General features: G+C 45.6%; 2 protein-coding genes across 3 annotated transcripts in view; one reads left to right on the forward strand and one right to left on the reverse strand.

The window, feature by feature from the left end:
* The window catches only part of txndc16 (thioredoxin domain containing 16), a 29,804-nt gene extending 24,699 nt beyond the window's left edge, over positions 1–5,105 (reverse strand). The window contains exons 1-8 of the mRNA XM_035378951.1: positions 4,921–5,105; positions 4,596–4,758; positions 3,559–3,641; positions 3,334–3,407; positions 3,013–3,087; positions 1,309–1,430; positions 875–965; positions 331–484 (exon numbers count right to left, since the gene is read on the reverse strand). Of these exons, the coding sequence (XP_035234842.1) occupies positions 331–484; positions 875–965; positions 1,309–1,430; positions 3,013–3,087; positions 3,334–3,407; positions 3,559–3,641; positions 4,596–4,749 (753 nt within the window). The 5' untranslated portion in view covers positions 4,750–4,758; positions 4,921–5,105. The remainder of the gene's footprint in view (positions 1–330; positions 485–874; positions 966–1,308; positions 1,431–3,012; positions 3,088–3,333; positions 3,408–3,558; positions 3,642–4,595; positions 4,759–4,920) is intronic.
* Positions 5,106–5,487: 382 nt separating this feature from the next.
* gpr137c (G protein-coupled receptor 137c) lies at positions 5,488–26,866 on the forward strand. 2 transcript variants are annotated; one of them, XM_035379088.1, is made up of 7 exons: positions 5,488–6,189; positions 18,058–18,107; positions 19,062–19,290; positions 20,904–21,053; positions 22,832–22,954; positions 23,527–23,651; positions 23,904–26,866. In XM_035379088.1, the coding sequence occupies exons 1-7, from the start codon at positions 5,803–5,805 to the stop codon at positions 24,130–24,132; spliced, it is 1,293 nt and encodes a 430-aa protein (XP_035234979.1). In that variant the 5' UTR covers positions 5,488–5,802; the 3' UTR covers positions 24,133–26,866. The 2 variants fall into 2 exon arrangements, with proteins under 2 accessions (XP_035234979.1, XP_035235066.1); XM_035379175.1 differs by having other exon boundaries at positions 23,907–26,866.
* Positions 26,867–26,964: the final 98 nt, after the last annotated feature.

The following is a 26,964-nucleotide window of genomic DNA, read 5'->3' on the forward strand; positions in this document are numbered from 1 at the left end:
CTGCTAATTTCAGTAACTTGCCCTTTCATTTAGCTTTTAGTACAAGTGGCTTGACAAAGAGGCTATCACAGCCTCTAGCTTGTAGAGGACGAAAGTATCATGTGAAAAAACAAGGGGACACAAACAGGTGGCCTAGTTATTAGCCACCAAATTGCTATAGGCTCACTAAAACGTTTTTTATACTATGAACCTTTTGCCATGCTCCTTACAAAATAAAAACTGGAAGCTTGAGTATTGAGTGAGTATTGTATCACCCCAGCCCAGTGCAAGCAGTGCCTAATCACGTGTTGGTTATAGTGCCTGACTGCATAGATACATAGGGCACCTCACCACTAATGCAGCCTCCATCAGCTGTAGGAAGGTGTAGATGTTGAGGGTGGTGAGGGGCCTCTTCAGCGCAGTGTGGTGACAGGGGTCTGAACGCTCCACCCCTTTGCAGTGCAGAAACCACAGGCCAGACTGGAGGGAGGAGGGGTCATCCACACTGCATTGGGAGGGGGCGGGGTTCACAAAAACACACTCACAGCACCCTATAATCACATACAATACCAGTGCATCAACACCAGTGCTACCCAACCCTGGATATCATTGAGATCTACTGTCCTGTAGGTTATGATTTCAACCCCAATTTGGCACACCCGATTCAACCAATAAGCAGCTCAAGGATATCTCTAGCTGTTGAATGAGGCGTGGTTTATTAGGGGTGCAGTGAAAACCTACAGGAAGGTAAATTTCCAGGAACAGGGCTGGGGCAACCCTGATTTACAGGAAAAGGGGATCGAGGGGTTTCCAAGAAACATGCTCAGTTACTTCCGCTCACGGCCTTAGTTTCCAGCAAGGCAGCCGTATCAGAGCAAAAAGAGAAGCGACTCACCCCATGTGCTTCAGTACAGACCCTCCCGTCGTCAGCACAAACTGATACTTGGCGCCGTACACGAACGTGGCCTCCATCACCGCCCTGTGCTCTGGGAGGACACAGAACAGCCGAGGATTCACGTCAACAGCAGCGAGACTACGAGACCACGCTCACTGCATGCTCGCGACGTTAAGGTGGAGGTTGTCATCCGTGATTCTAGCAGTGGAGGCGCATGCCTGCGTGTAGACCCGTTTAACAGAGCCCGGAGTAAGATGGGGAAGGAAAACATGATATCAGTACCAATATGCAAGAAAGCAAATCGGCAATCATAATAATGACGATGAAGAAAAATATACAATGAATGTCAATGCTGAGGAAGCTACAAGACCATGCTGAGAAAGACGGGACATGCTGAAGCTCCTCCGATGAAGTCTTGGGTGAGGAAAACACACCTGGCAACCCGAGAATCTGAACATAAGCCAGCACCACATCTGCCAGGCCCTTTGCTATCCTCTCGATGTTCAGCAGCTCCGCTGGCGTCTGCACATACTTCACCTCATTGAAAAGCACTGCGCTGTGGTGGGAGAGAGCCATGTTCAGACTACAGCCCGACAGACCGACACAGCCCAACACCAATAGACTGACACAGCCCAACAGGCCGACAAACTGACAGACTGACACAGCCCGACGGACCGACACAGCCCAACAGGCCGACAAACTGACAGACTGACACAGCCTGACACAGCCAGACGGACCGACACAGCCCAACAGCCCGACAGACTGAAAGACTTAACACAGCCCAACAGACCATCACAGCCCAAGACCGATAGATCGACACAGCCCGAGTGATTGACAGACCGACACAGCCTGATTACAATAATACAGAGAAAACTCATAGCAGATACAAATAACTTGTGTAGTGTGTTGATGCCCTAAATTCAGCTCATGTTTTTTTGTGATAGAACTAGGTAGGCATGATTCTGGAGGACGATACAGCTTTTTATTTAATTCACCCAAGCCTTAAATCCTGGACCTTTTCTGCAGCAATCATAATATTCAGTCCAGGACACAGTAGGCGGATGCAATCCAAACTCATATGCTTCTGAATTTTTTATTTATTTATTTTTAAACCTTATCATATACTGTAATTGCAATCCACAAACTAAACAGGAAACAGCACAATGCCCCAGATTCAAATCTCAGAGGAGCATAGCTGTTGTATATTATGAGCAAGATGCTTAACATAACTGTTCTGTAGTGCCCCCCTTTTTTAACACAAGCCCAAAAATGACACACCCAAAATAAAATAGTTACTACTCCAGAACCATTTTGACTACAGGCATAATCCTAGTCTTTTCTGAAAGGTAACCCTAGGAAGTTTCAGGAGTCAAAACTACTCTAAATATTACTGAAACAAAGTAACGATCTCAAACAGTGGTAATGTTTTTCCTCAGCTAAAAGTTTGGATACAGACAGGAGTGGATACAGATGCTTGTGGCTGTGCCTGGTGGGTTTAGCAACACAATGGAGCCACAGCAACAACGCTGCACAAACCCTGCTTCAAATTTGATAACAATACCACCAAAAATGAGTGTTCTGCATTGGTTGGCTGTGCACTGGGAAGAATTTATGCAGTTCCATGTCGAGTCGTTGCTTGTGCACAGCAGGTCCCATTGGCTATACCGAGGGACTGCTTGGTCAGTACTGGTCAGAGAACCTTGTAGGAGGGCTCATCTTCTTCAAGAGAGTATATACAAACCAGAGACAGTAACATTTCATATATACACAGTACTGTCAGCAGGTATGCAACGGTAAATTGGACAAAGGTAATTCCTCCAGAGAATTGCCAAGTAAGTTCTATCGATATTACTCTGAGTTAGCACATTTTTGGGATTGAAACTACAAAGGTTTTTGTTTGCTGGACCCTTGTCATAAGGATAAGACAAGGGTCCAGTGACTTGGGTCATCTGTGGATTTCTAAAACGCTTAGAAGGTAATTTAATACATCAAATTAAAAGTAAGCTGATTTTAAGTTATTGAACAGTACATGATATGACACAGGCAACAGGACTGTGCTTCTTCGGGGCTATTCGGGTATACAAATGATAACAAGGACAAAAAACAAGAAGGAAAGAAGGTTTACACTGGTTACTCACAACAGAACATGAGCCACAATGGCATCAACATCAAACACAGTGTCCATGTCAAAGTCCTTCAGAACACTGGGCCCTCTGGGAAGAAAAGCAAAAAGGTACCATCAACTCTGAAACTGTACAGGAGAATTAAATACCAATGCATTTCAGCTACGTCTTCTCAAGAATGGAAAATGAAATTAACATGTTTTGACATAAAAATGTAAATGAACCTATTTTCATTTATAATAAGAGGAAAACTCATGAAGGAAAGTAGCACAAAAAAAAAAAATAATAAAAAAACAAATCAAGTTTAACATGAACTAAGAACGTTGGCATACATACCGGAATAAATACACTTTTTTGATCACCTTTTCACCAGTGCAATACTTTGGTACTCTTTCTTCGCTGCAGTTCACCTGCAAAACATTTTAGCCACGAGAACTGAAAATATATTGCTTGCAAGCACTATTTCCATCTCATGCCATTCCAGGTTATCTATTCTACACAATCACTAAGTACAAAAGCATTTACACAATTCAGATGTAAAACCAAAACTATTTTTGTTACCTTAGCTACTAAAATACCATAATCTTCCAGTGCATCCGCAGACTTCTTCAGATGCTCAAGAAAGAGTCCAATTGTGGGAGTAACTGAAAAAAATGGAAGTCAATCATGCTTCTTATGAGTTTTTATTTTCTACTATAATAACAGAAATTAATAACAAAAGGAATGTGTGATCTGTATGAAGTACGTATGTTATACATAAGGAATAAGCCTTATATTCATGTTCATTCCAAATACACAGGCCAGAGGTTGTCCAGGGTCTAGACCTAAGATTACCTAAAAATAGGAAGGAGATGAGCTAGCTAAAATAGGCAGTTGAACTTCATGAACATTTTCTAGCTTACTAATTAGTTAATTACATTTCCTAATCCATTAAAGATTTGAGCTTGCTGGTTAGGCTACTGGAAAAAGTCATGTTCATATTGATACTCCATTTATTAAATTCAAAATTACCAAATGCAGTAAAGTTGATCGCACTAAAGGTAACATAATATATATGTCAGGTTGGCAAGTCATTTCTCTGATGTAAAAGTAAAGACATGTGTTTTTAATACTAGGCTTCCCGCAAAAGTGGGTGGTAGATCCTTTCCATTTAAAAAGTTAATGTTCTGTGATCTTATGTTGCCATTAACCTTACGCAACATCATTTAGTTAACAGTTCTTACACGAACTGAGGTTTTGCGAAAATGTGTTGACTATACATAATTCAATATACTACACCAGTGGACCTTACATCTAGTGAATAGTGCAAGAGAGTTATCTGAAAGGTTGCTCCTTCGGCTATCAGAATCATATTGTACAATACACCCAGTTAAAGCTTGGGTTACTTACAATGTGTTCATTTTTGCGCTTGCACCGATTTTAACAGTCCAGGTTGGACTCTTCCTCGTTTGCTTAGCGTCAATGCTATGTGTCGACACTATTGCCACTTAGCACTACACAGGGAAAATTGCTAAAGTGTCAACATGACTAGTTTAATGCAACGACAATGTTGACTATACATGCATACACTCTTCTGTTTTGTATTGCGAATTGCTTACCTTCATTTGCAAAGTAAACGAATGAAGTCTTCCCAGACTGCAGAGTCTGAAGGAAGGTAGCTGCTGAATGCTCTACCAGTTTCGATGCGTCTTCTGTCATGCATGGCTTCTCTTGTATACATAGCAGGAAAACAATGAAACAACCCCACGCCATACTAAACCACTGTAATGACAAAATGTAAAAACACGATTGGTTTTCCCACGTGCACTACTGATGTTGGTTGATAAGATATTCAGCTAAATATCAAACATATATATTATCTAGCTAGCATATCTACTCTGATGAAGCTCGTTAACTAGCCCAAATTAGCAAACTGGCACTCACCTACAAAGAGTGACTATCTCGTCCAAATGCAAAACACGAAATTCATTATTTCAGAGAAACATATAATTTATGGGTTCCTGACTCGTAAATATAAATTTAAACACACTGGAAAACTCAGTGCCTATGTTCTACTGGAGAGCAAAGGCTCCAGTTTAAATGTTAACTTCCGGTAAAACGAAAGTCCCGGACGTCTAAATAAACCAATAAAATCTTAATTTTTGTAAGACGTTTCACGTGGTGAAAAAAACCAATTGCAGACGTAGGGAGGCTGAACATTTGAAGCTGATATCATCGACAACCAATTGAATTGTATAAAAGGGGAGGCCTGGTGCCTGTCCGACCAATGAATAACCCTTTGAACTAAGCAGGCGGGGATTTGGAGTTATGTGTTTATTATGAGGAAAAGGGCTAAAATTCGATTCCATTTTGGCTCTAATAACGGGGAATTTCAACACTGCATCGATTCGGAGCCAATATGGTGTATGCAGTGAACACGAGACCAGTTGCCTATTGGTTAGGGGGCGGATCTCAAATTGCAGTCTTGCTCAGCTGATCGCTCCCCCCATCACGTCTCCCCTCTCCAGAGTTGTTTTTTGCACAGAGGGAGCTGCTTAACAGAGATTGCGGGGCTGCTGTGGAGGGTTTTTCTTGTTTGTCTCTTTTTAAACCGTAGCTGTAACGATTTGTTTTGTAGGTCGCTTAAGCTATTTTTCCGCACTGGTTGTTTTTAAATATAGCTAGTTAGTTACACGTTGGTTGGTGTTTATTATTATTTTAGCAATTTCAAAAAAAGACATGAAAAGTTTAGGCCTTTTATTATTTTAAAATTTAGCGTTATAAGTAGATATTTAGTCAACTGTGGATATATTTTACCTATCAGCTATGTTGTTGACCGACAACCAGGTCAGTCTCAGTGTTTTTACGTCTGTAACGGACACAACTGATGAACCGATCCGAGCTGCGGTCCCCCCTTCAGTGGAGCTCGGACTAACCGTTGTGTATACGATTCTGTACTCGCTGCTCTTTGTGTTTGTTTACCTGCAACTCTGGCTCATTTTGCACTATGGCCACAAGCGCTTCAGCTATCAGAGCGTTTTTCTGTTTCTCTGTCTGCTGTGGTCAGCGCTGAGGACTACGTTGTTTTCTTTTTACTTCAAGAACGTTGTTCAGGCGAACCAATTACAGCCTTTGCCTTACTGGTTTTTGTACTGTTTTCCCGTATGCCTGCAGTTCTTCACACTGTGTCTGCTAAATCTGTATTTTGCACAGGTAAGATATGAGATAAATTTACATTTTACTCTAATCTATCTTGAAATGGCTAAAGAAAATGTTTGTCTGTAACAATGAGTCATTTACACCACACTTAGCTGCCCGTCAGTCGTCTTGTTCATGGAGAGCAAGCTGTTGTAGATAACGCTTTTTTTCGTCTGGTCAAGTTGCCGTCCTTGTAGTGAATATTTCAATTTGGTTTTCCACCCGACACCCTGTGCACATTGCTTTATATATGGGTGTTTACGAGTCGGTTTTCGGTGATTGGTAGTCTGTGCGGTTACTTAAATGCACTGCGCTGAAATGCATGATGGCCATTCTTTTTGTTTTCGAAATGCACTTGCCCAGACAGAATGCCTTGCAAAGTAACTAAGTTGGAGGTTGGCTTATTCAAGAGGGCAAACGATCCAGTGTTTTCCGTTGATAAACAATGGCATTGTTTTAGCAGTTGTGCGTTTTTGCAATCCGACATAATTCAATACGCCTTGGTTCTGCCCCCCGCCCCCCTCCACTCCCCCCAATATGACATGGTCCCTTTTATATAGCATATTTGTGGGGCAAGCTCATAGCCGAAGGTTTCTATGCTTTTCTCGTAACATTTACTGCGATGCTAAAACGTGATTGTTTCAGAAGGGACCCCCCGATTATGTCCATTGTTGCCCCCAACACTGCACTGTCAGTGGTAATTTCACTCGGCATGTATTCTTGTCCAGACTGATTGCTCTGATATATTTCAACAAGAAAATCTGACGGCGGATACGTTGTACTTAATGTGTATTCAACACTATCTTTTGGTCTCAGTGTATGTCACTGTTCTGTTTCCCCAAACGTTTTTTGAACAAAGTTTAAATAACTTAATATTTTTGGTTAATGACGACTGATTAACTGATTGTAACTGACTAATCTCTCTCTAGCTGCAATTTCGAAGCACACCCTCCATCGTGCATGTTGCTACTGTTACAGATGTCTTAGCCAAATAGCAATAAGAACCATTATTTTAAGTGAAATCTGAAATTAAACTCGTTGTTTTGAATAAAATAAAGACACAATATTTCATTCTCACTTAACAACAGTGTGTCATTAGTGTCCAAATAAATGACAGAGCATGTATAATTATGATGCAAATGGTAATGCTTTGACTTTTTTTAGAAGAGCATTTTAAGATGGATTACTCATTAGTAATACAGTGAATGTTGTTTACTACAAGTTGCTAATTAATATTGTACAGATCCTAGTGACAATATACAGTTAAATGTGTTGTACGTTAAAGGGTGAAGCAAAGTGTTTCCTTTGTTGACTGGATATTAAAGGTTCTATACTTGTTGGACTTGTCAAACAGAATCACCATAATCTGTATTGGATGGAGTGGGTGAATTTTGTAATTTATTATAATTTTCTTTACTTGTCCTTGGAATTGGTAGTAGGAGTTCATTCATTCGTTGAATAATCATTCTCGTGGTGCAGACTACTTTTTCCTTTGTTTAGACAGTCAGAAGAGCAGCATTTAACCTGTAGGACAAGTCCTGCAGTTTCCTGTGGATCGAGATGCCATCATTAGCAGGATTTGTAATCTTTAAGATTGTGCTCCTGGGTTTTCTGCTCCCAAAAACAATATTTAGAAGAGCGTGCACATAATGGGGAGGAGTATTTCAGCGTTTTCTCCGCTCTGTCAGTGGAGAGCGGTGCTCAGATACTGAGGTCTGCTGGAGTTGGCATTTAAAAGCATGAGCCAATCAGAGGCACCTGCAGGAACATTACATCACCGTTTTCAGAGCTGTACAATTCCAGGAGCACAAAAGCGGGGTGTGCAGCACCCTGCAAGAATCACTCACTCTTTGCACAATGGCGCAATGGGTTCGATGAACAGGGAGGACACCTTCAATGTAGACCCGATGTTGAATTCAAATGTGTGTCATTAAATTAATTGTGTCTAAGGGGGAGAAACGGCTGCAATCGGAAATCTTCCGTTGTTTTGCGACCTCTAAAGGGTGCGCTCTATATTGCCTCGTGTTTCTCTGTTTTGCAGTCATTGTGTTTATCATGTAAGGTGTAAGCGCTACAGTCCCGAATGCACTGTTCCCGAATGCACTGCTCCACTGAAGCAGGAGTTCAGGATGCTTAATGCGACTGTCCTGAATGTGGGTCATGACCTGTGGCGAATTGAGTTCACAACTGCGTGTGCAACTTCTTCTGAAAGAATTGCGGAAAATTACCTGCAGCGCTAGTCCTGAATCTTCCTGCTGCGTTTCTGGGGAAATTTTTCATGGTAATTTACTGAGTGCTGGCTAAAGCAAGGATGCCAAACAACAGGCAGGAGATGGATAGCATTATGTGACAAGGGAGGGCCTTAATATGAAGGGATGCATATTACTGAAGTGGGCTAATCACTAATGGGGTTCTACAGCGCCAGAGGACAGAGGACATCACTGGTCTGTTGTCCTACCCCACCACTGCAGTTCTAGGGGGTGTGTAACACGCTTCCCTTTAGTTAAGCGCTCTCTCTTTCTGTCCCTCTCTCACTTGCTCCCAGGAGGTTGGGGCAAAGTGATGAGAAATTAATTTTTCAGATTACAATTTCAGCAAGTCTCCTCCGTTGTGGCAGAAATGCATTTCAGTTCGGTGTGCCTTGAACACCAGCTGTTTACATTAAGCAGCTGTTCCCCAGCGTTTCTGACTCATGCAAAGTTCTTTAGGGGGGTGGCTTGTGTTCTTGTCTTTGCCTTGTTATTTCTGCCAGCTAATTGCTGGCTTCTGTTCTACATAGGCATAGCACTGGCATTTATAAATATGGTTTCTAACATTTCTTACATTTTAACATTCTAATGTTAATTTTTTAAATCATATTTAAGACAAATTATGTGCCGGTCTAGAAATCTGATTTTACGTTGCCTCAATTTTAGGTCTAGTGTAATGTGATCTCATAGATCAGCAGCATTCATTTTTCATCATTCACCTGTAGTTTATAGGCTATTCAGACTGTTCCCAGTGACCGCCAGTCAGATAGCATTTCCATTTTAGAACTGTTTTAAAAACATTTAGGATGATGGTAGGCTATGTTCTTCTTTTGTCTCGTAAATCGCTGCTGTTTCCTGTTTAGTGCGATTCAAATGTACAAAATTTGTATTTCCCCGAACTGAAAGCAGCGTCTTACTGGTAGCAGCATAGATAGCTATATTTTGCTACTTTCCAACCACAGATTTCTCCATTTCATAGGTGATGGAGTATTATATGTACGTAAAAAAATTTTTGCACCCCTTTGTGTATCATCAAATATTGTGCCTTTCAGGGCTGCTGGGTAACATACCCGGCTAAAGCACAAGCTGCCAGCACAGTCACATGCTCAGTGATCCTAACTCCTATCCTGACCATGTCAATGTTGACCGTCGCCTGGGAAACCTGCGGGGAGTCACGTAGCCGACCACAGCTTCACCCAGAGAGGAAGTGCTTCGGTCAGTCAGCGATCCCATGCGTCATCAGAGAGTAACGACTTCTCTGATTGATCGGGATCCTGTGATCCATCTGGTCTGGTGGCACCGTTTATCACCTGGCTGCACACCTCAGCTGGTGGATTCCAGAGTGAAAAGCATCAGTACTTAGCATGTTTCTCACAAACATAAAAATGACAAGATGTTACTGTAAATGGACATGTCTGAAATGAACAATTCGCTATTCCAAATTGGGCAATGGGGGGGAAAAAATGGAATTCAACACTGACACTGGGAATCATGTGACAATGAATGTTGTTATTCCAGGCCTCATGACCCTCCTGTCTCTTTCCAACTTCAGAATAAGAACCAGAATAACAGGTCAGATGGGGGATTGTTCAGTGTTTCTTAGACCTTGAAGAAATGCTCATAAGATAATGTGGTCAGTTGATAATGGAGTGGAGTTGAATGTAGGGCTTCCAGATTTCAGTTTAACCCCTAGCTTAAAGACACCCCTTTGTCTGACTGTCTGAAAAAAGGCATTAGGTTAAACTACCTTTTTTTGGGGGTGTGGGGTTAAACCAAGTTGAAACCCCTTTCACCCCTGGTGAGTTTGTAAATGCAGTCAGTCCACTCTCAGCCAGAGAAAGTAGGCTACTTAATGTCAAGCACTTTAATTGTGCTGGATATACAGTATGAGTAGTTTAGCTTTGCTTATGTATATGAGAAAAGTAAATAAACTGATTTTACAGTGCATTAGCATGTCTATTATTTCATGGACTGGTAAACCCAGACTTTGAATAATACACAGTGCTCTTAAACCTGTCATAATAATAGTGAATAGTGAGTAATGGTGAAACACACAATGGAATTCTCTTTTAAAAAAAGAAATTTTTCTAAAAAGCTCTCCCCCAATAATGCACACTGAATTTGAAAATGGAAAAGCAGAGCTGAAGAGAACGAGAGAGGACAGGCTGAATCTGAGACACAGTGAGCTGCCAGCTCCACCGCTTGGTCAAATTTCAGCGACCAAGCCAAGAAATTTCACTGATCACCACCGGCCCTCACTGTGTCCAGTCTTCAGCATAGCGCACTAATCCTTATCTATCATAAACAAGATGTGGCCTGTCATTCGCCCTGTTTAGTCCGCCAGGGTGTCTGTCTGCAAGCTGATGTTAGTGTTAGCCTTTCAGACTAAACACAGGAAGAGCCCCCAATTTCATTTTGGGGAGCATCGAATTCCCACTTGGCTACGAGCGCTTCGGCTTCGCCAGCTCTCCCAGTTGCTCCCGGCAACAGCGGAAGCCTTTTTGCCCATTACATTAAGTTTTATAATCTATTCTTCATTCTAGCTGTTATTACTATTCAGGGCCTACAGTAAGCTCATGGGGTCGGTCCTTCCTGTGAAAATGTGAGCCGATTGGAGCATTCCCAAGTAGGCTGCTTCCTTTGTAGCCCTGCCAGATTGGCCTGATCCACGGTGTGGGCCGTCGTCACGCATGGCCGGTTCGGTTGAAAGGGCTAGGTGCGCTGAGCTCTGAAGAATGCAGAGGTGACGTGTGTGTGAAAGTACCCTCTCCCACCGTGCCAAACGCCAGCCCTGCTGCACTGCAGCTGCACCCTCGATCCTCTGGGCTCTGTGGCTAGCCTGAAATGCGTTTACTTTTTGACAGATGTTTTTAATGCCAGCTGAAGTCCAGCATTAACGCACGTCTTCTACATTTCCTTTACATCGAACCATTCCCAGATGCATGTGTGCGCGTTTGGAAATGCATCTGCACTGCCTGGTCTCTTGTTCACATTGTAAACTGGTCTTTTTCTTAAGAATCTTCTTCTAAAAAATAGGTTGGATATAACTATCTCAAATACAGATTGTATTTACACCAGATGTGCTTCAGTCATTGATCTAATGCTTATTTAATATAATTTAAGTTTAAAAAAGCCTTTTCCTCCTATTTTATTTATTATTTTTTTTACAGCCAATAATGTTTGAAAGATTTTGGAATTTCTGAAACACCATCCAGTGATTGGTAGAGTGCCTGCTTGTTTGGGTGACATTCAAATCCACAACTGTCTCTACACCACATATTTTTACGTTCCAAACCGCCAGTTGTTGGGCATTGCTATGTGGGCATTTCCCGCAGGGGGGCTGCATCACTTACACTGGCAGACTGCAGGCACCCCTTTCGACCAGAGGAGGCGCTGTCATATGATCAGGCAGAAAATTACCCTGCTGACTGAAACAGCCCCCTTCCTGAAGAGGCTATTCCACGGTCGGCGCTGGTCTGGTCAGGAGTGCGTTCCGAACCGCACGGTGCATCATCGCACCCAAGCGTGTAGGGCCCGAACGGGGTGTGCTCCCCAGGAAGTGAGCGATCCTCCGCAGCGCATGCACACATTACTCACGTGGAGGCTGAGTGTGAGTCACGCTCCACGTGACTCAAAACGGCAGAATATCAGTTCCGCAATCTCTGGAAGCTCTCCCGCATCTGAGATGGACCTTCCGTCTGAATCCTGTCAGTTACTACAGGCCACTGTACCGAATGCGGGGTCCTTGATTGATCGCCCGCTTCTGTATCTCGCCAGCGATGATGGAATTGTCTTTGGATTTATGGAGCAAAGTCGTCTTTGTTGTGAAGGCATTCCTTTCCGCCCCTTGGTGATTTATTTAGTCGCCGCTTCTCACAAGTTACATCTTTGGCGGTTTTAAATATGGAACGCCGTTATTGGTGGGTAACAAGCTCTCTGTGTGGGGAGGAACTGTATTCGGCAGTAGTGCTCTCTAGGTAATAGAGACCTGCTTGTCTATTAAAGACAAAAAGTGGGTAATGCGGCCAGTTCACTGGAGTATTGGAGAAGAAGAGCTGTTTAATCTTACATATCTTGCAGAAACATATATATCCCAGAGTTTGCCCTCTCTGTCTTCCATGATGGGGCGGCACTGTATGGTATAGTAGGTAAGGAATTGGGCTTGTAACCGAAAGGTCATAGGTTCGATTCCTGGGTAGGACACTGCCATTGTACCCTTGCACAAGGTACTTAACCTGCAATGCTTCAGTATATAGCCAGCTGTATAAATGGATGCAATGTAAAAAGTTGTGTAAGTCGCTCTGGATAAGAGCATCTGCTAAATGCCTGTAATGTAATGAGGCTTGGGCTACAGACGTGTTTACCATTGGCCGATTCAGCATAAGCGTTTGTGTGACACTGAGGCTGTCAGGAGTTTTGACATCTGATTCACACAATATAGGCCTAGTCTGTGTGGACCATCAGACCTCCTTCAGTCACAAGTTCCCTGTGTGTCAGAGGTGGCCTAAGCTATCCTGCTGACGTTGCAGAAGGCCAGAGATCAGCATTGGCCAGGGCTTGGCCACCCCAGTTTTGCTGGCTTGTGGCACCCGCTGGACGAAGGTCGATTTCAAACTTGTGTCCCCTCACGTTATCATTTTGAATTTATTTCACCTTTTCTTAAGCAAAAAAAATCCTCCATACAGTCTCATTTTCCGATTGGCAGTTGATATTATTCTGATGAGGGGGAGTTCTGATCCAACAGAGTCTTATGGTTCTGCTTCCATTAAATATCTTAATTATTTAATTGAGCTGATTGTTTGGCTTTAATTAGACAAAATCACAATGTGCCTACTATATTGATTTAGAGACTTTGGAAATCTGATACAGCCGGTTATTTAATGGGTCAGTAATTTAGCCTAATTGTTAAAAAAGTAGCTGTTTAGAGGGACACTTTGTTCACTTTCTTTTTTTTCTTATTTGTTCAAGCTTGTGTATGTTTTCAGTTGCCCCGTACAGGATATAGGCCTACTAGTTATTTAGAGAAGTTTCTGACATCCTGTCTGGTTAAGTGAAGTGTATATTCCTGCTTTAGATCATGAACTCGGAAATGGCCTATGCCCACAGCCTTACCTCCATAGCAACAAGTGCAGCAATGTTATGCCTCCAGAGGTAGTGGATATGTATATCACCTCATTATTTATCTGAAAATGATGTCCAATGGTATTTTCGCTTGGAACCATTATCAGTAGCACATGCACTCTAAAATGGGCCCAGCTGTGCTCAAGGAAAGGAGTACCGGCACAAAATATAAAAACTGATGTTCATAATTCTGAGTAAACACTACAGAATTAATCTGCTCATATGTCCAGCTTCTGCTAATGGAAGATAATGGATCAGAAGTGGGTGAAGCGTTTTCAAACAGGCTGATATATTTAGCGAGTTTTAATTAGTTTGCCGAAAACTGAATTCCAGACTCCCCAAGTTGTTTTCCTGAAATTGTGAAGACAGAAATGGATAAAATGACTTTTACCTCATGGACACGGGGGAGTTCCTGCGTCTCAGCGGACGGCCATTTCCTCTCTGAGAAAACGACTGGGCTGAACTTATTAGCGGGGCTTGTGCTGAAGGCAGCGTGTGATTGGAGGGATGATCGCGCTCCCGCCATGAGGGCCTGCGGCTGGTCTCTGCGCCCCTGGGTGGTTCATGGCAGGTTCGGGTGGAGCTGCTTTTGTTTTTACGTGCGTACGCACCGCAGGCGGGCGAAGACTGGGTCTGAGCTGGGGCGAGAGGTGGGGTGCGGTTCGTGGGGTGGCCGACTTTCGAGTCCCCCGTCTGGGTGGGGGGGTGGGGTTTGATCCCCCCACCAGGGCGCTCTCAGCTGCGGTCCCTTCTCTATCGGTTACCCTCCGCTTTCTACCTGTCCGAATAAAGCAATAAAGCAATTTTTCAGGATAAATTGGTCTGATTTACTCGGCACGTGAAGCCAATCATCACATTTTTATGACTGTCGACTCGACTGTCGAGTTTTGTTTTTAAGCCCTTGAATCTCCCTTCCCCACACCACCTCCTTTCCATTGTGTGGAAAGAACCTTAGCAGTTCCCTTGAAGTGGAGATGCGAATGAAATTTAACTTTAAATAGATGGCAGTGAAACTGGGGTTGTACGGTAACGGGGAACAGATACTGCGCACCCACTCCACCCACCCCCACCCACCCCTGCATACACACAGTGTGTAAGTAGAGCAGACGCGCGTGAAGGGGAAATGAAAGAGGCTAAGGACAAGACCGGGAAAGGAGAAGCTGAAACTGACGGTGCGAGAAGCTCCAAAAGGGCATCTTTCCCTTAACAAAACATGCGTGCCGCCTGTCAGTTTTCTCATGCTCAAAATACCGCACCTTTGATGCATTTTAAGACACACTTGGTTTGGCGTGCAGTACGAATGTGTGCTCACCCTCCAGGGGAATCTTCATCCCTGTCACTCAGACATTTGTGAAAGATCCACCTCCCATTTTGCAGTTGGGCCGCAGTGACACAGATTCAAATAGGCCTCCGAAATTTTCCCCCCAAACCTTTTATTTGAAAGAATCGAATGGGTCTTCAGATGTAGAGAGCAGACTCTTCTTACGCCGCGGTCGACATTGACCTCCCCTCATCCTGCCAACCTGCCTAATCCCATCCCTCTTACCCTACCAGCACTCGCGACTGGAGACCTGCTTATGTGAGTCACGCCTGTATTTACTCCGACAGAGACGAGAAACAAAAACGGTTTCCACAAACGTCACGCTTCTGTGTCCTGAGAGAGAGAGAGAGAGAGAGAGAGAGAGGCTGGTCCACAGGCCGCAGGCTTTTTTGACGTTTCGGAGGGAGCGTCGGTTCTGAACTGATAGTCTTGCGGGAAACGTGGCCTGGTTTTCCTCCTCGGCGTGTTCTCTGAGCGCGGGCCGTGCGTTGCGCACAGAGGGCGTCCCTCTCTGTTAAAGTGGAGCGCTTCCGGCGGTTTCTCTCCCCGGGGGGTCTGACCCTGCGCTGCCTCTCTAAACCCCATCCCGTCGTACGCAGTGCTGAGGCGCAGTTTTTGCTCTGTTCAGTCGGGTGGCTGTTTCCACTGTTTCTCTGCCCATTCCTGTACTTCAGGAGACCGTGGCTTCGATCTGTTGTCCTGGTAACCCCAAACCAATTTCAGCTGCAAGCCAAGTGCACTGCTCTTTACCTCCGAGCAGTGCTCTGTAGCAAACAAAAATATGCCCCCCCCCACATATCTTCATACTTCATACTTCACTACTTTAATGTCTCAAAACCTTGACTCGGCATTTTCGTCAGAGGGGTGGGGCGATCTGAACGGACATGGGTGTTAATTTATTCAGACTTCGCCCTGTGGTATTCATACTGTGGGTGTTTTTCACTGTGGATGTGTAGTTCAGCAACAGCGTGCTGAAATGACAGTGCAGTGTTTTTATAGTCCTGTATACAGGAGGTGCCGTGTTCCCCAGTATGTCACTGACTGCCCGCCGGCCTGCACCTAGAGACTAGAGATAAGGAAGCACTTTAAAAAGACACTCCCCTAAAACACCCTGAAAAATCCCCGCCCCCTCACCCAACCAGCAGGCTGTGGTATTTCCATTCCAACTTTCTCAGTTAAGTGGCAGGAATTTCAGTTCGTCATAAATAACCCATCCTGTTCTGCGCAGTCCCTCCCCCTTTCTCTCTCTCCTTCTCTATCCCTGTGTTTGACAGTCTCTCTTTCTGTCTCTCTGTTGCTCTCTGTCTTTCTTTCACTCCTCTCTCTCTCTCTCTCTCTCTCTCTCTGTCTCTCCCCCCTTCTATCTCTGTCCACTGCTAAGCTGGCACGGATGGCCACGATTAACGATTAGATTAGATTTAGCCATCCTCCTGGAATAAGGAGTCTGGGGAATCTGCTGGTTTTCTGACGGTCACTGCCCCCCATCGCTAGTAATCCCCCCATGTGCCTTCAGCAAGGCAGCTATACTGCTGCTCTGTCATTAGTGCCGGTGTGTGTGTGTGTTTGTGTTTATGTGTGTTTGTTTGTGTGTGTCTGACTGTGTATGTTTGTGTTTATGTGCGTGTGTTTGTGTATGCAACTGTGTATGTGTATGTTCGCGTTCATGTTTGTGAGTTTGCTTGTGTGTTTGTTTATGTCTGTGACTGTGTCTGTGCATGTTTGTTTGTGTTCGCTTGTGTGTGTGACTGTGTGTGTATGTGTTTGTTTGTGTGTTTGTGTGTGTTTTTATGGGAGTGTGTGCGTGTGTGAGAGTGCGCATGTATGTGTGCTGGAACCTTACCTCTCTAAAGCAGAGCCGCTAGGAATTTCAGACTTGCGTGTGGATTTCACAGCTGTTTCCCAAACAAAACCCGCTTTGCATATGTTGCCTCAGTTTGTTCTTGCCTTTGTTCTTTTGTTTGTTGTTTATTTTTACAGTAGGCTAATGTGCGTGCTCGCCCCATGTGGAAAAGACCCACAGTCCTGGAGGGTCTCGGCTAAGTCGCTGGCTTCGGTTTTGTGGTCTGACACCCTGTGGTCGCCATGGGAAAACACGGGATGAAAAGCCAGTGGGCATGTGTTTGGAAGAGTTGCCGAATGGGTATTAGACTGTCAACAAGCGGCGAATTGAATAACAATCAGATGCAAATGAGCGTTTGAACAGAAAGGCGCTGGTGTGCTTTTGTTTGATCTGGAGTGTTTTTGTTATGGGAGTTTTGCCAGCGCAGGTGCCCAACGGTAGGGCCTCGGTGGTGAACGTGGGGTGAGCGACGCCCATCTCTGTGGTGCGGCTGTCAGTCAGTCAGTCAGTCAGGCTGTCAGTCAGTCAGTCAGTCAGTCAGGCTTGTCGGTCAGTCAGGCAGTCAGGCAGTCAGTCAGTCAGTCAGTCAGGCTGTCAGGCTGATTCGGTCAGTCGGTCAGTCGGTCAGTCTGTCTGTCTGCCACAGGTTCGCTTGTTTTCAGCTTATGAACAAACAGCATCTACAACAACAGAAACACACAGCCTTAAGGCTCTGAAGTGTATTCATCTTCGCTGAATCAGCCTCAGTCCCTGATTTATAAATCTGTGTGGGTTTAGTGAAGATTGCTATTATTCTGTTTGTACTGCAAATGGTTTTGGGTGTTTTTCTCATTTTGAACTTTTTGAGATGGCGAAGCCGGTTAATCTATCCTTCTCCTCCTTTCCCACTCTGTTCCTGCCCGTCGGCTCTCCCTTAATCCCAGACTGTGGAGGTGCGTGTGCCGAACTGCTTTCGTTCTTCATTAACGGTCTCGACCGTTGCCCTGGGCCAGTCTCTAGTTCCCACAGCCCACCTCCGGTCATTTGCGTTGGATACGGAAGTACACGGGGAAAATATCAGAGAGGAAACAAAGACACAAAAGCAGTGTTTGAGAATCGGTCACAGCAGCTGAGGGCCTTGTTCTATAGCTCTGAAAGGTGCGGTCGGAACGATGTGTTAAGCCAACATAACCTGCGATATGCCCGTTGTTGTGGCCGTCCTGGAGCTCAGCTTGTTTACCCACTGACATCACGACAGACCTGAGACCTGTGGGGACCTGTTTGTTTGTCATTTAGATTTCTTCAGTTCTGTTTTTCCAGGACATATCTCATTAAAATGCTCTCTTTTTTCCTTTTTTTTCCCCCTCCCTCAGGTAATGTTTAAAGCCAAAGCGAAGTATTCTCCAGAGCTTAACAAATACAAGTAAGTATGCAGCCGTGTTCTTTTCAGTGCTTTAAGTTGAGTTGACAGGATCAGTATCAAAGGCTGATTGTCATAATTGGAAGCGGTGTTTATTCTCTGTTCATTCCTAGGTAATCTGTCTTTTAAAGCTCTTTTGTTTTAGTTCAGTTAGCGCGAACATTATGCTGTAATAAGAAGTGACAAAGAAAGAATGAGCATTTAAATTTTTTTTTTTTTTTAAAAAGATCCACTTGGTCACACACCTACGACTGGTTCTATCAAAAAAAGCAAATCGGTCCTGCATTGTTGGAGAATGAAGAAAAGCTTCATAATGGAGTAAGCAGTAAATAAGAAAGCTTCACAATGCAGTAAGCAGTAAATAAGAAAGCTTCATAATGCAGTGAGCAGTAAATTAGCTCTCCTTTATTCACTTGTTTGAGTGGCGCTTGTGTTGTCTGTTTCAGTTCAGCACAGGCTCCTCCGGGTTGTAAATATCTGCTTAAAGGAGAAATTGATTTGGGTTCGGAGCTCGAATTGATTAGACTTTCTCTGCAAATAAGCACTTTGGGCCCGTGATTACTGGCTGTTGTGGGGTAAGAAGCTGAAAGAAGTTGAAATCTCCTGCTGTACAGGCCACGCCTACAGGATAGCAGAGGATGACAGTTACTACTCATTAGTTTTTCCCACGGCGCGCAGGAACTGGTGCCGTGGGCTATGCACGGCAAACTGTGGTCACTCACTCACTCACTCACGGGTGACCTTTGAGGGACGTTTTGTGGGACGCATGCGCAGGTGGTGCCAGGTAAAATGTGTCTGCGGAAGTGAGTTGCGCCGTGGGTCTGGACGGTTCCGTGCTTGTTTTTACATTTGATCCAATGTCCACTCTGTCCTCTGTGCCTCAGACTGCTGTCATTGCGCCCTTTGGGTCTTTAAAGCGCCCTCACGCTGACGGACTTGTTTTGGCGGTCTTCCCAGGGTTCCTCTGCGGCTGGGCTTCCTGTTCGCCAGCCTCTTCTTCCTGGTGGTGAACGTGACGTGCGCCATGCTGGTGCAGGGCAGCGTGGGGGACGGGGAGGTGAGGCACGCCGTGCTGGCGCGCGTCCTCATCAACGACAGCCTCTTCGTGCTCTGCGCCATCTCCCTCGCCGTCTGCATCTTCAGGATCGCCAAGATGTCCTCCGCCAACGTCTACCTCGAGTCCAAGGTGCGCCGGTCTTGGGGGAGCGGCGGGAGGGTTGAAACTGGTTGGCTGCGGGATGGGATGGTAACCGTGAGAACGGGAGGTGTGGAGACCCACTCTGGGAGGACAGAGGAGGATGATGAGGAAATTTTTTTTAAACTTTTCTTCACATCCAGGAAGTAGTATTTCCTACTGACGGACAAACAAAAACCACAAGTCAGTGATGATCATTGTAATGATTATAATTGTAATAATCGTCATCATAAACTTTGCATGTATATGACTTTTCTTTCGAGGAAACAAGCAGCTCAAAGTGCTTTAATATGGAAAATGAAATGCATGTAGCATTGGAATAGTAAATACAATGGCATCTGTTATTGGTAAATTCTTTTGTCTGTGTATGTAAAAAGTAATACATTAAGTATGTATTCCTTCATACTGTTTATGGTTCAAGTTTTAAGACTGTTGACCTGAATTTTATATGCATTCAAAAAACAATGAGGCATATTATACATGGGTAAAGGGAACGATAAAAACCAGCAGCAGGTTCTGAACAGGAAATTCAGGATGAGAACTGGCCTGCTTGATCCTGTCCTGAAACTGTGGTTGACTGTTTCTCTTTATCACGCTGATCACTTTTACTAAGGATCACCATTCAGGAGCTCCTTCTGTTTCTTTCTTCCTCACTCACACCAGTGGCTGGAATTGGATGTGTCATTGATGCAAATCAGCGACTCGTCTAAGGGATGTATAAATCGGAGGATTGTTTGCGCTCAATCTCTTGATCTGTAGGTAACGACGTCAGCCACAGAGAAAAAAGAGCTGTTGGGGTCGGTTCTCTTGAGGTTTTTGAATCTTTGGCAGCTGGAGTGCCGTGTCGCCAGTCAGTTTAATGTATCAGGAAACTAAAGCTTTTGTTAATCTGTTAAAATCTGTTGTTCACACGTTATGGATCGAAGCTCCCACATGTGGTCATTTAAAAAAAATGTCTCTGTTGATCCTTTCTTTCCAGGTTGTAAAATCCTTGAATTGAGCTTGCTAGCTCATGCATTCCTTTCTGTTTTAACAGCCATGTTAATCGTTTGCGTATCACCGGGTGACCTGAGATGAGGGCCATGCTGTGTGTGAGGCATTGATAACTGCATACAGAAGTCAGGAAGGTCAAAGGTGGAAGGTGGTGATAATTTCGGGGCTGAAATGGCAAACTAGCAGCTTCGGTCTCTTGACGTTGGTCATCTGACAGGCAGTCATTGGGTTTAGTCATGTACAATATTTCAGATTCAGATGCACTTAGTCTGCAGTAAGCAGATTTTTAAATTTGGCTTGACTGTGACATTAAAACATCATAAACTTGAAAGATCTCACATTCCACTGCCCACACACTTTCCAGGCGACTGTATTACAGTAATTGCGCCTCTCTGCTCCAGTCTGAAATTGGTTGAGGGCTGCACATAACGTATAAATATAAAGGTACATTTATAGCCCCTCTAAGATGCGATGTGTGAAATGAGCGCTTTCCTGTATGCTGCTCCCGCCTTCGCCTCTGGCAGCGCTCGCTGTCCCAGAATGCCCCTGCGGGCTCTCACTGGGAGGGGTAAGAGGGGCTAAAGCACGCTCTCTTTCCGCCCCCTCCCCAGGGCACGTCCGTGTGCCAGGCCACGGCGATTGGGGCGGCGGTCATCTTGCTGTACACCTCCCGGGCCTGCTACAACCTGGTGGTGGTGGCCCTGTCCCCCGAGCACCGGCCCAACCCCTTCAACTACGGCTGGTACAACGTGTCAGATCAGGTGAGCCGCCCCCGGGGGACCTGCTCTCCCCCCCAACCCCCCCCCCCCCTCCCCCTGGGGGGATGCTCGGCGGTGTGCAAGATGTGATCTGGGATTTATTTGTTGTTTTATTTATTTATTTTTTTGGAGTGTCTTATTTTTTTAGACCTCTTGTTCTCGCGTTTGAGAGCCGCGTTTCTGTTTGTCGAGGCTGTTAAACTCCCGCTGAACCCGCCTGACCCAGATAAATATCCCCGCTTTGCTGCCAGCGCCCAACAGATCTGCTGATATAATTAATAATGTGTCATGCCTCTGATCAGTATGTAAACAACCCAGTCTCTCGCCCTCTCTCTCTCTCTGATGTGCCTGTTTGCACGTGCCTGTGCATGTATGCGTCTTTACCTGTGTGCAGCGTGCATGTGCATGCGGGTATGTGTTTTCTGTATGAGTGTGCATGATGTCAGAGAGTTCTTCTCCTCCGATGCTGATGTGGATAGCAGAGTCAGATCTGGAACATGCTCGTATAATTTTTCGGGCTGTGACAAGCTAATGCATTTTATTGCATTATATATTTGTGAGAAATATTTTGCCGTATCTACATAAAAGAACAACTGAATCTTGTAATCTTGAAAATATGTCTAGGCAAAATATTAATTATAGGTATTTGTTCTTTATGGTGATATGTCAGTTTAACTTAATAGGCTGGTTGGGCATGGTCTAATGCACATTATTAGTTTCGGGAGTGGCTTATCTTTCCCTATCTCTGGAATGGCCATCTCTGCATTTTCACAGACGTGTGAAAGACTTTTCATTTAAGGTTCACTGTGTATCATCTGTAAGTCACATTCCAAAAAACTGCAGAAGATCACATGTCCACAATATGTGTGAAATGCTTGGCGTCGTTGTACAGTGAGAACCATCGGAGGCAGCAGTCGCCTGATTTGCTGGCTTATTGTATTAGGAAAATAGAATAAAACAACACTACCTCCCTCGTAATAGCACTCGTATATACGTGCATTAGGTGAGTGTCATCTACCCATGATTAATTTTTACATTGGGATCTGTGGATATTCCCTGCAGTCGCCGTACTAAATGAAGACTTAAGAGGAATTAGTCCATTCTGCGCAGATCTGTTCTCTGCCCGGCTTGCTGTTGCGCAGAAACGATCCATTTCTGGGGATTTAGGCGGATATTGTCCCTGTGGGGGAAAGGTCTTTGTTTGGATATAAATAGCCGAGGCTGTTGAGCAGCCACAGGCTGGAGCGGCGGTGACCTAGATTGTCTTCACCCCTGAGACGGGCTGGTAGCGGTCAGCCTCTCCCCGGCCTGTCTCCTCGGTGTGCCCGCGCTTCACCGCGGGTGTGCGGGCCCGTCGTCACGGCGTCGTCACGGCGTCCTGGCACCGCCCGCGGCACGTTACGTGGCCGCCTGTGCGCGTTCCTTCCCTTCGCCCGTCGCTGAAGCTGCCTGTCTGGCTGTGTCTCTGTGCCTCTCTGTGTGCGTGCGTGTGCACGCGTGTGTGTATGCATGTATGTGAGTGTCTGTCTGTCTGTGTCTGTTTGTGTGTGTGTGTGTGTGTGAGGGCGTATATGTATGTACAGTATGTGTGTTTGAGTGTCCGTCTGTCTTGGCTGGCTGTCTGTCTGTCTGTTTGGGTTGCCAAGCACTGTTGTTTCTCCCCTTGTCCATCTGTCTGTCTGTCTGGGTTGCTAAATGCTGTTGTTTCTCCTGAGGTTGATGTTTGTGTTTCTGTGTCTGTCTGTCTGTCTGGGTCGCTAAGCGCTGTTGTTTCTCCTCAGGCCGATGTGGAGATCACCGGGGAGGCCTACATCGTGTTTGGGATCATCCTGTTCTTCTGGGAGCTTCTGCCCACCAGCCTGGTGGTGGTCTTCTTCAGGGTCCAGCGGCCCAATCAGAACCTGGTGAGAGGGCTGCCCGCCAGCTACGCTGCAGACCGCTCATCCCCCTTCTGTTCGCCCGCACCCCCCCCTTCTCAGCGCCTTATTAATCCCCTCTTATCTCAACCCCCCCACACCCACCCCCCTCCCATCCTCAACAGCACAGTCACTCTTCTGTTACCAACACCCCCACCCTTATGCCAGACATCATATTCACCTCCTGTTAGCCAACAACCACCCCCCCCCCTCCCCCCGATATCCATCAGCCCCCTGCCCACTGCCTCCACTGCTAAACTCACCTCCCACTCACCTCAAACCTCTTTCATCTGTATGTATCTCTGGGTAACAGCTTCACACATCTAGGAAGCAGGCACAATCATGGCATATAGATGGATATGGATTTTTTATTTTTTTATTTCACTAATTAACAAAGAAGGAAATTAGAAGCATGATGCAGGACACTAATAGTAAAAAAAGAAACGGAATGTTAGCCAAACCTTACCGTTCCAGAGTGACCAGTATGCCTTTGGTCCTTGGGCTTCCTCTGTCGACTGTAGCGGTGATTATTTTTGTGCGCGTGTTCTGCTCTGCGTCAGGCCCCGGGAGGGATGATAAACAGCCACAGCTTTAGCTCCAGGGCGTACTTCTTCGACAATCCGCGGCGCTACGACAGCGATGACGACCTGTCCAGGAGCATCACCTCCCGAGGGGACAGGGGCAGGTGCGCACCAAAACCGCTTTTATTCTCCCCCCTAAACCCTAAACCTGTCCTTTACAGTGTGTGCGTGTTTATACGTGTGTACATTCAGCATTTTGTGTGTACGTGTGTACATTCGGTTTCAATTTCTGTGTTTTAATTATCTTTATTATCTCAGTGTGCTGTGAATTAATTTGTATTGTCTAACTAAGGAAAATGGCTAATTGTGCCATGCTGCTACTAAGCCTTCCTCCTCCTCCTCCTCCCGTGTCCCAGCAGCATACAGTCCTCCACACCCCAGCCCGGGCCCAGCTGGTACGGGTCCATACAGAGGACGGGCAGCCTGACGGGCGTGTCGCACCTGCTGAACGGGCCGCCCTCCAGCACCGCCCCCCTCCTCCTGGCGTACGGCAACCTGCAGACCAACCAGCACCACAACTACTACTCCACGCCCCAGAACTACTACTCGACCCCGCAGAACTACTACTGCACCCCGCAGAACTGAGCCCCCCCGCCCCGCCCCGCCCCGCCCTGGTCGCCCGGCGAGGGTGCTCGGTGTATCCGGCTCGCGGCTCGCGCCGCGCCGTGCCGCAGGCCTGTTAAAAGCGCATATCCGACCGGCTCAGCTTGGCCACGCCCCCCTCCATTCCACAGCCCCTCCCCCCTTCTCCGCCGCCCCTTGCCGCCTCCTCCTCCTTCCCAGGCTGACGGCGGTCACCATGGCGAGGACCCTCTGGGGCAGGAAGTTTAACAGATGGGACCAGGCTGGGGGGCAGATGCAGCCCCGTAGGGGGAAGATCCCTCCCCCCCCTTGTGAGCTTGTTTATTTGGCTGTTTTAGCTTTTTATTCCTTTTCCACTGTAACTTGGCAAATTGTTTTTAAAGAAAATGATTCCAGAGAAGTTAGTTGGACATTGTAATAAGAAAAAAAAAAACTGTAAAGACTAATTGCATTTCTACTCAACATTTGGAAATTTGATTTCCTATGAAGTCGACCACTTTCTTGGCTTTTTCCAGAGCGGAAAACATTCTGAAACCTAGAGTCTTCTCAGACTGTCATGGACCAGTCTCTGTGGTGTCGACTTGCCTCCTCGCCCACCACAAAAATTTTCCCCACTTGTCTCTGTTGTCGATTCTGTCCATGCAGGCAGCACCTGTTCCGGAAGCTTCCTGCACAGACAGGCTGTGTGCCCTGAAATGGGATGCAATATTTGCACTTTGAAACCTGTTCTCGTGGCCCTGATTAAACTGGCTCATGCCTTGAATGTGGAGGCAGACCCTCTCTGGATTCCTGTTTCAGGAGAACATTCCCAGCATCCCCTCTGGCAAGGGGTCTGGCGAGTTTGGCACGGACGAGCCGTGGCACTTTGGCGTGCCGACGCCGGCACCTCGTGTGCCTGGGTGCGCTGCGGCTTGTGTACCGTATCAGAAGCCAGGAGAGAAAAAAAAAAAGTTAAATGTTGACTTTGGTGCGCGTGAGTCCTTTTTTTTTTTTTTACAGTCAAGACTGCAGGAAGGAGAACCCTCTGCCAAAGAGCACAGACCGTGACTGGAGCTAGGCCGAAAGCTCAAGCCTGGACCTTTCCTGGAAACGTGTCCCCTCTCCCAGTGCATGCCCTCCAGCTATTTCCAAGCGGGTGCTCCATGGAGGGGTGGGGTCCAGTGGGAAGACGTGTGTGATGAATGTTGTGGATTCAGTAACATGAATGTATTGGTTTGGGTTAGCACTCATCTTCAGCAGCACTGATCCATAGACTATGTTACTGTGTTCCAGTCTGATACTTCTTTCCTGGAAGGACTTGTGTAGATAGTGTCGGAGAAGGAGGCTGAACACCATTTTCCAGTACGTATCTCTCTCGTATGTGACATTATACAGTAGCTATCTGTAATGTGGTAGTTTACAGCATCAAGCTCTTATAGAAACATCTGACATTGTGCCATTGCTTTTTTTTTTTTTACTAGGAGAATCTGTTGCACAAAATGCTGTACATATTTGATATTTAATAAGCTTTACTTATTCAACTTTGTTTCTGTTTAACTGAGTTAATATAGTTGGGCTCTCCCGTTTGGTGCAAGGTTTCAGTAAACACTGCAATAATTGGTGCATGTATATAGGGTCGAGTTGAGATGTGCGTGGGGTGTGTGTGCGTTCGAAAGCATACGTGGGAGAGTTTCGGAGAGCTGGGGAACCGTAGGTCTCATGTACGCCATCGATGCACGTTGCTAAGCAGTGTTTTGCACTTCTGCAAAAAAAAGTTGTTCTCAAAGAGTACAGAGGTGTGAGGCAGGCCTCTGATTGCTGCCAGTGTGAAACCCCAAATGTCTTTTTAAAATTTTTTTTTAATCGTCATTTCCTCCCCACTTCCCTCCTCTTGTTATTGCTAGTTGAACTGAAGTGTCGTCAGACCAGCGCAGTCTCTGGGCGAATGCGATCGCGCGTCTCGCGTCTGACACGCGATCGCGCGTCGTCGCGCTCTTGCGTGGGTGACGCGTGACCGTCGTCCCGTTGAGCTCTGTTTACTGCATGCTGCGGAGAGGCGACTTCCGTCACCCCTCGGTTGAGTCTGGAGAAGAAGGGTCCGATTCAGCCTCTTCTTCAGAACTCCCTCAAACATTCAAATCTCTTTTCTCTCGAAGGACCATAGATCACAAAGCAGCCTGGTAGTTGCTTAATTTTCCTCTTTTTTTCTTTTAAACAAAATTGTTTGCAGGGTATGGGGGGGAAGGCAAATGGTTGTGTAATCATTTTTAACTATCTCTGAAAAATAGTATTTTTCTGTTACTGTCAGTTAACATAGTTGATTAATGTGAGATGGTCATGAGGGTGGGGGTTGCCAGGTCCAAATTCTGTCAGATGGCAGGAATGAGGTGGCAGTTATTAGGACGGGGGGTGGGGGATCCATGCATTCCAATTATGTGGGCTTCATCACACATACATCTGAGAAATTTCAAGTGTTCTGCGTTATGAGAACAGAAGATTTACCACCTACAGTATGCAGTGGAATTTCACATATGTGGGTTTAAAGTATTGTTTTGTTTTTTGTTTGGTTATTTGTTTCTTTGAAGTGTATTACATCAGGTTCTGTTTCTGACACATAGTGAGGTGATAGCCTCACTTTTTTTGTTTCATTTTGTTCGTGGCCAATGAATGTAACACGTCTATCCATATTTCATAGTTCACTAAAAGCTGTATGCAAGCACTACCATGTTAAAATAAAGTTTTACTGCACTGTTTTAAATAGTTGCGCGAGTGTCTCCGTTGGCCTTGAGAACATGAAGCCCAGATTTGTGGAGGGTGCAATCGCCGTGTCACAGGTTTCAAACTGCCTCTGGACAG

This window comes from Anguilla anguilla, chromosome 1 (assembly GCF_013347855.1).
Source record: "Anguilla anguilla isolate fAngAng1 chromosome 1, fAngAng1.pri, whole genome shotgun sequence".
Taxonomy (NCBI): Eukaryota; Metazoa; Chordata; class Actinopteri; order Anguilliformes; family Anguillidae; genus Anguilla; species Anguilla anguilla.

Coding starts and splice junctions, on each gene's coding strand:
- gpr137c (XM_035379088.1), top strand. CDS start 5,803: ATGTTGTTGACCGACAACCAGGTCAGTCTCAGTGTTTTTACGTCTGTA. Junction 18,108..19,061: donor CCAGAGCTTAACAAATACAA/GTAAGTATGCAG, acceptor CGGTCTTCCCAG/GGTTCCTCTGCGGCTGGGCT. Junction 23,652..23,903: donor TCCCGAGGGGACAGGGGCAG/GTGCGCACCAAA, acceptor CCCGTGTCCCAG/CAGCATACAGTCCTCCACAC.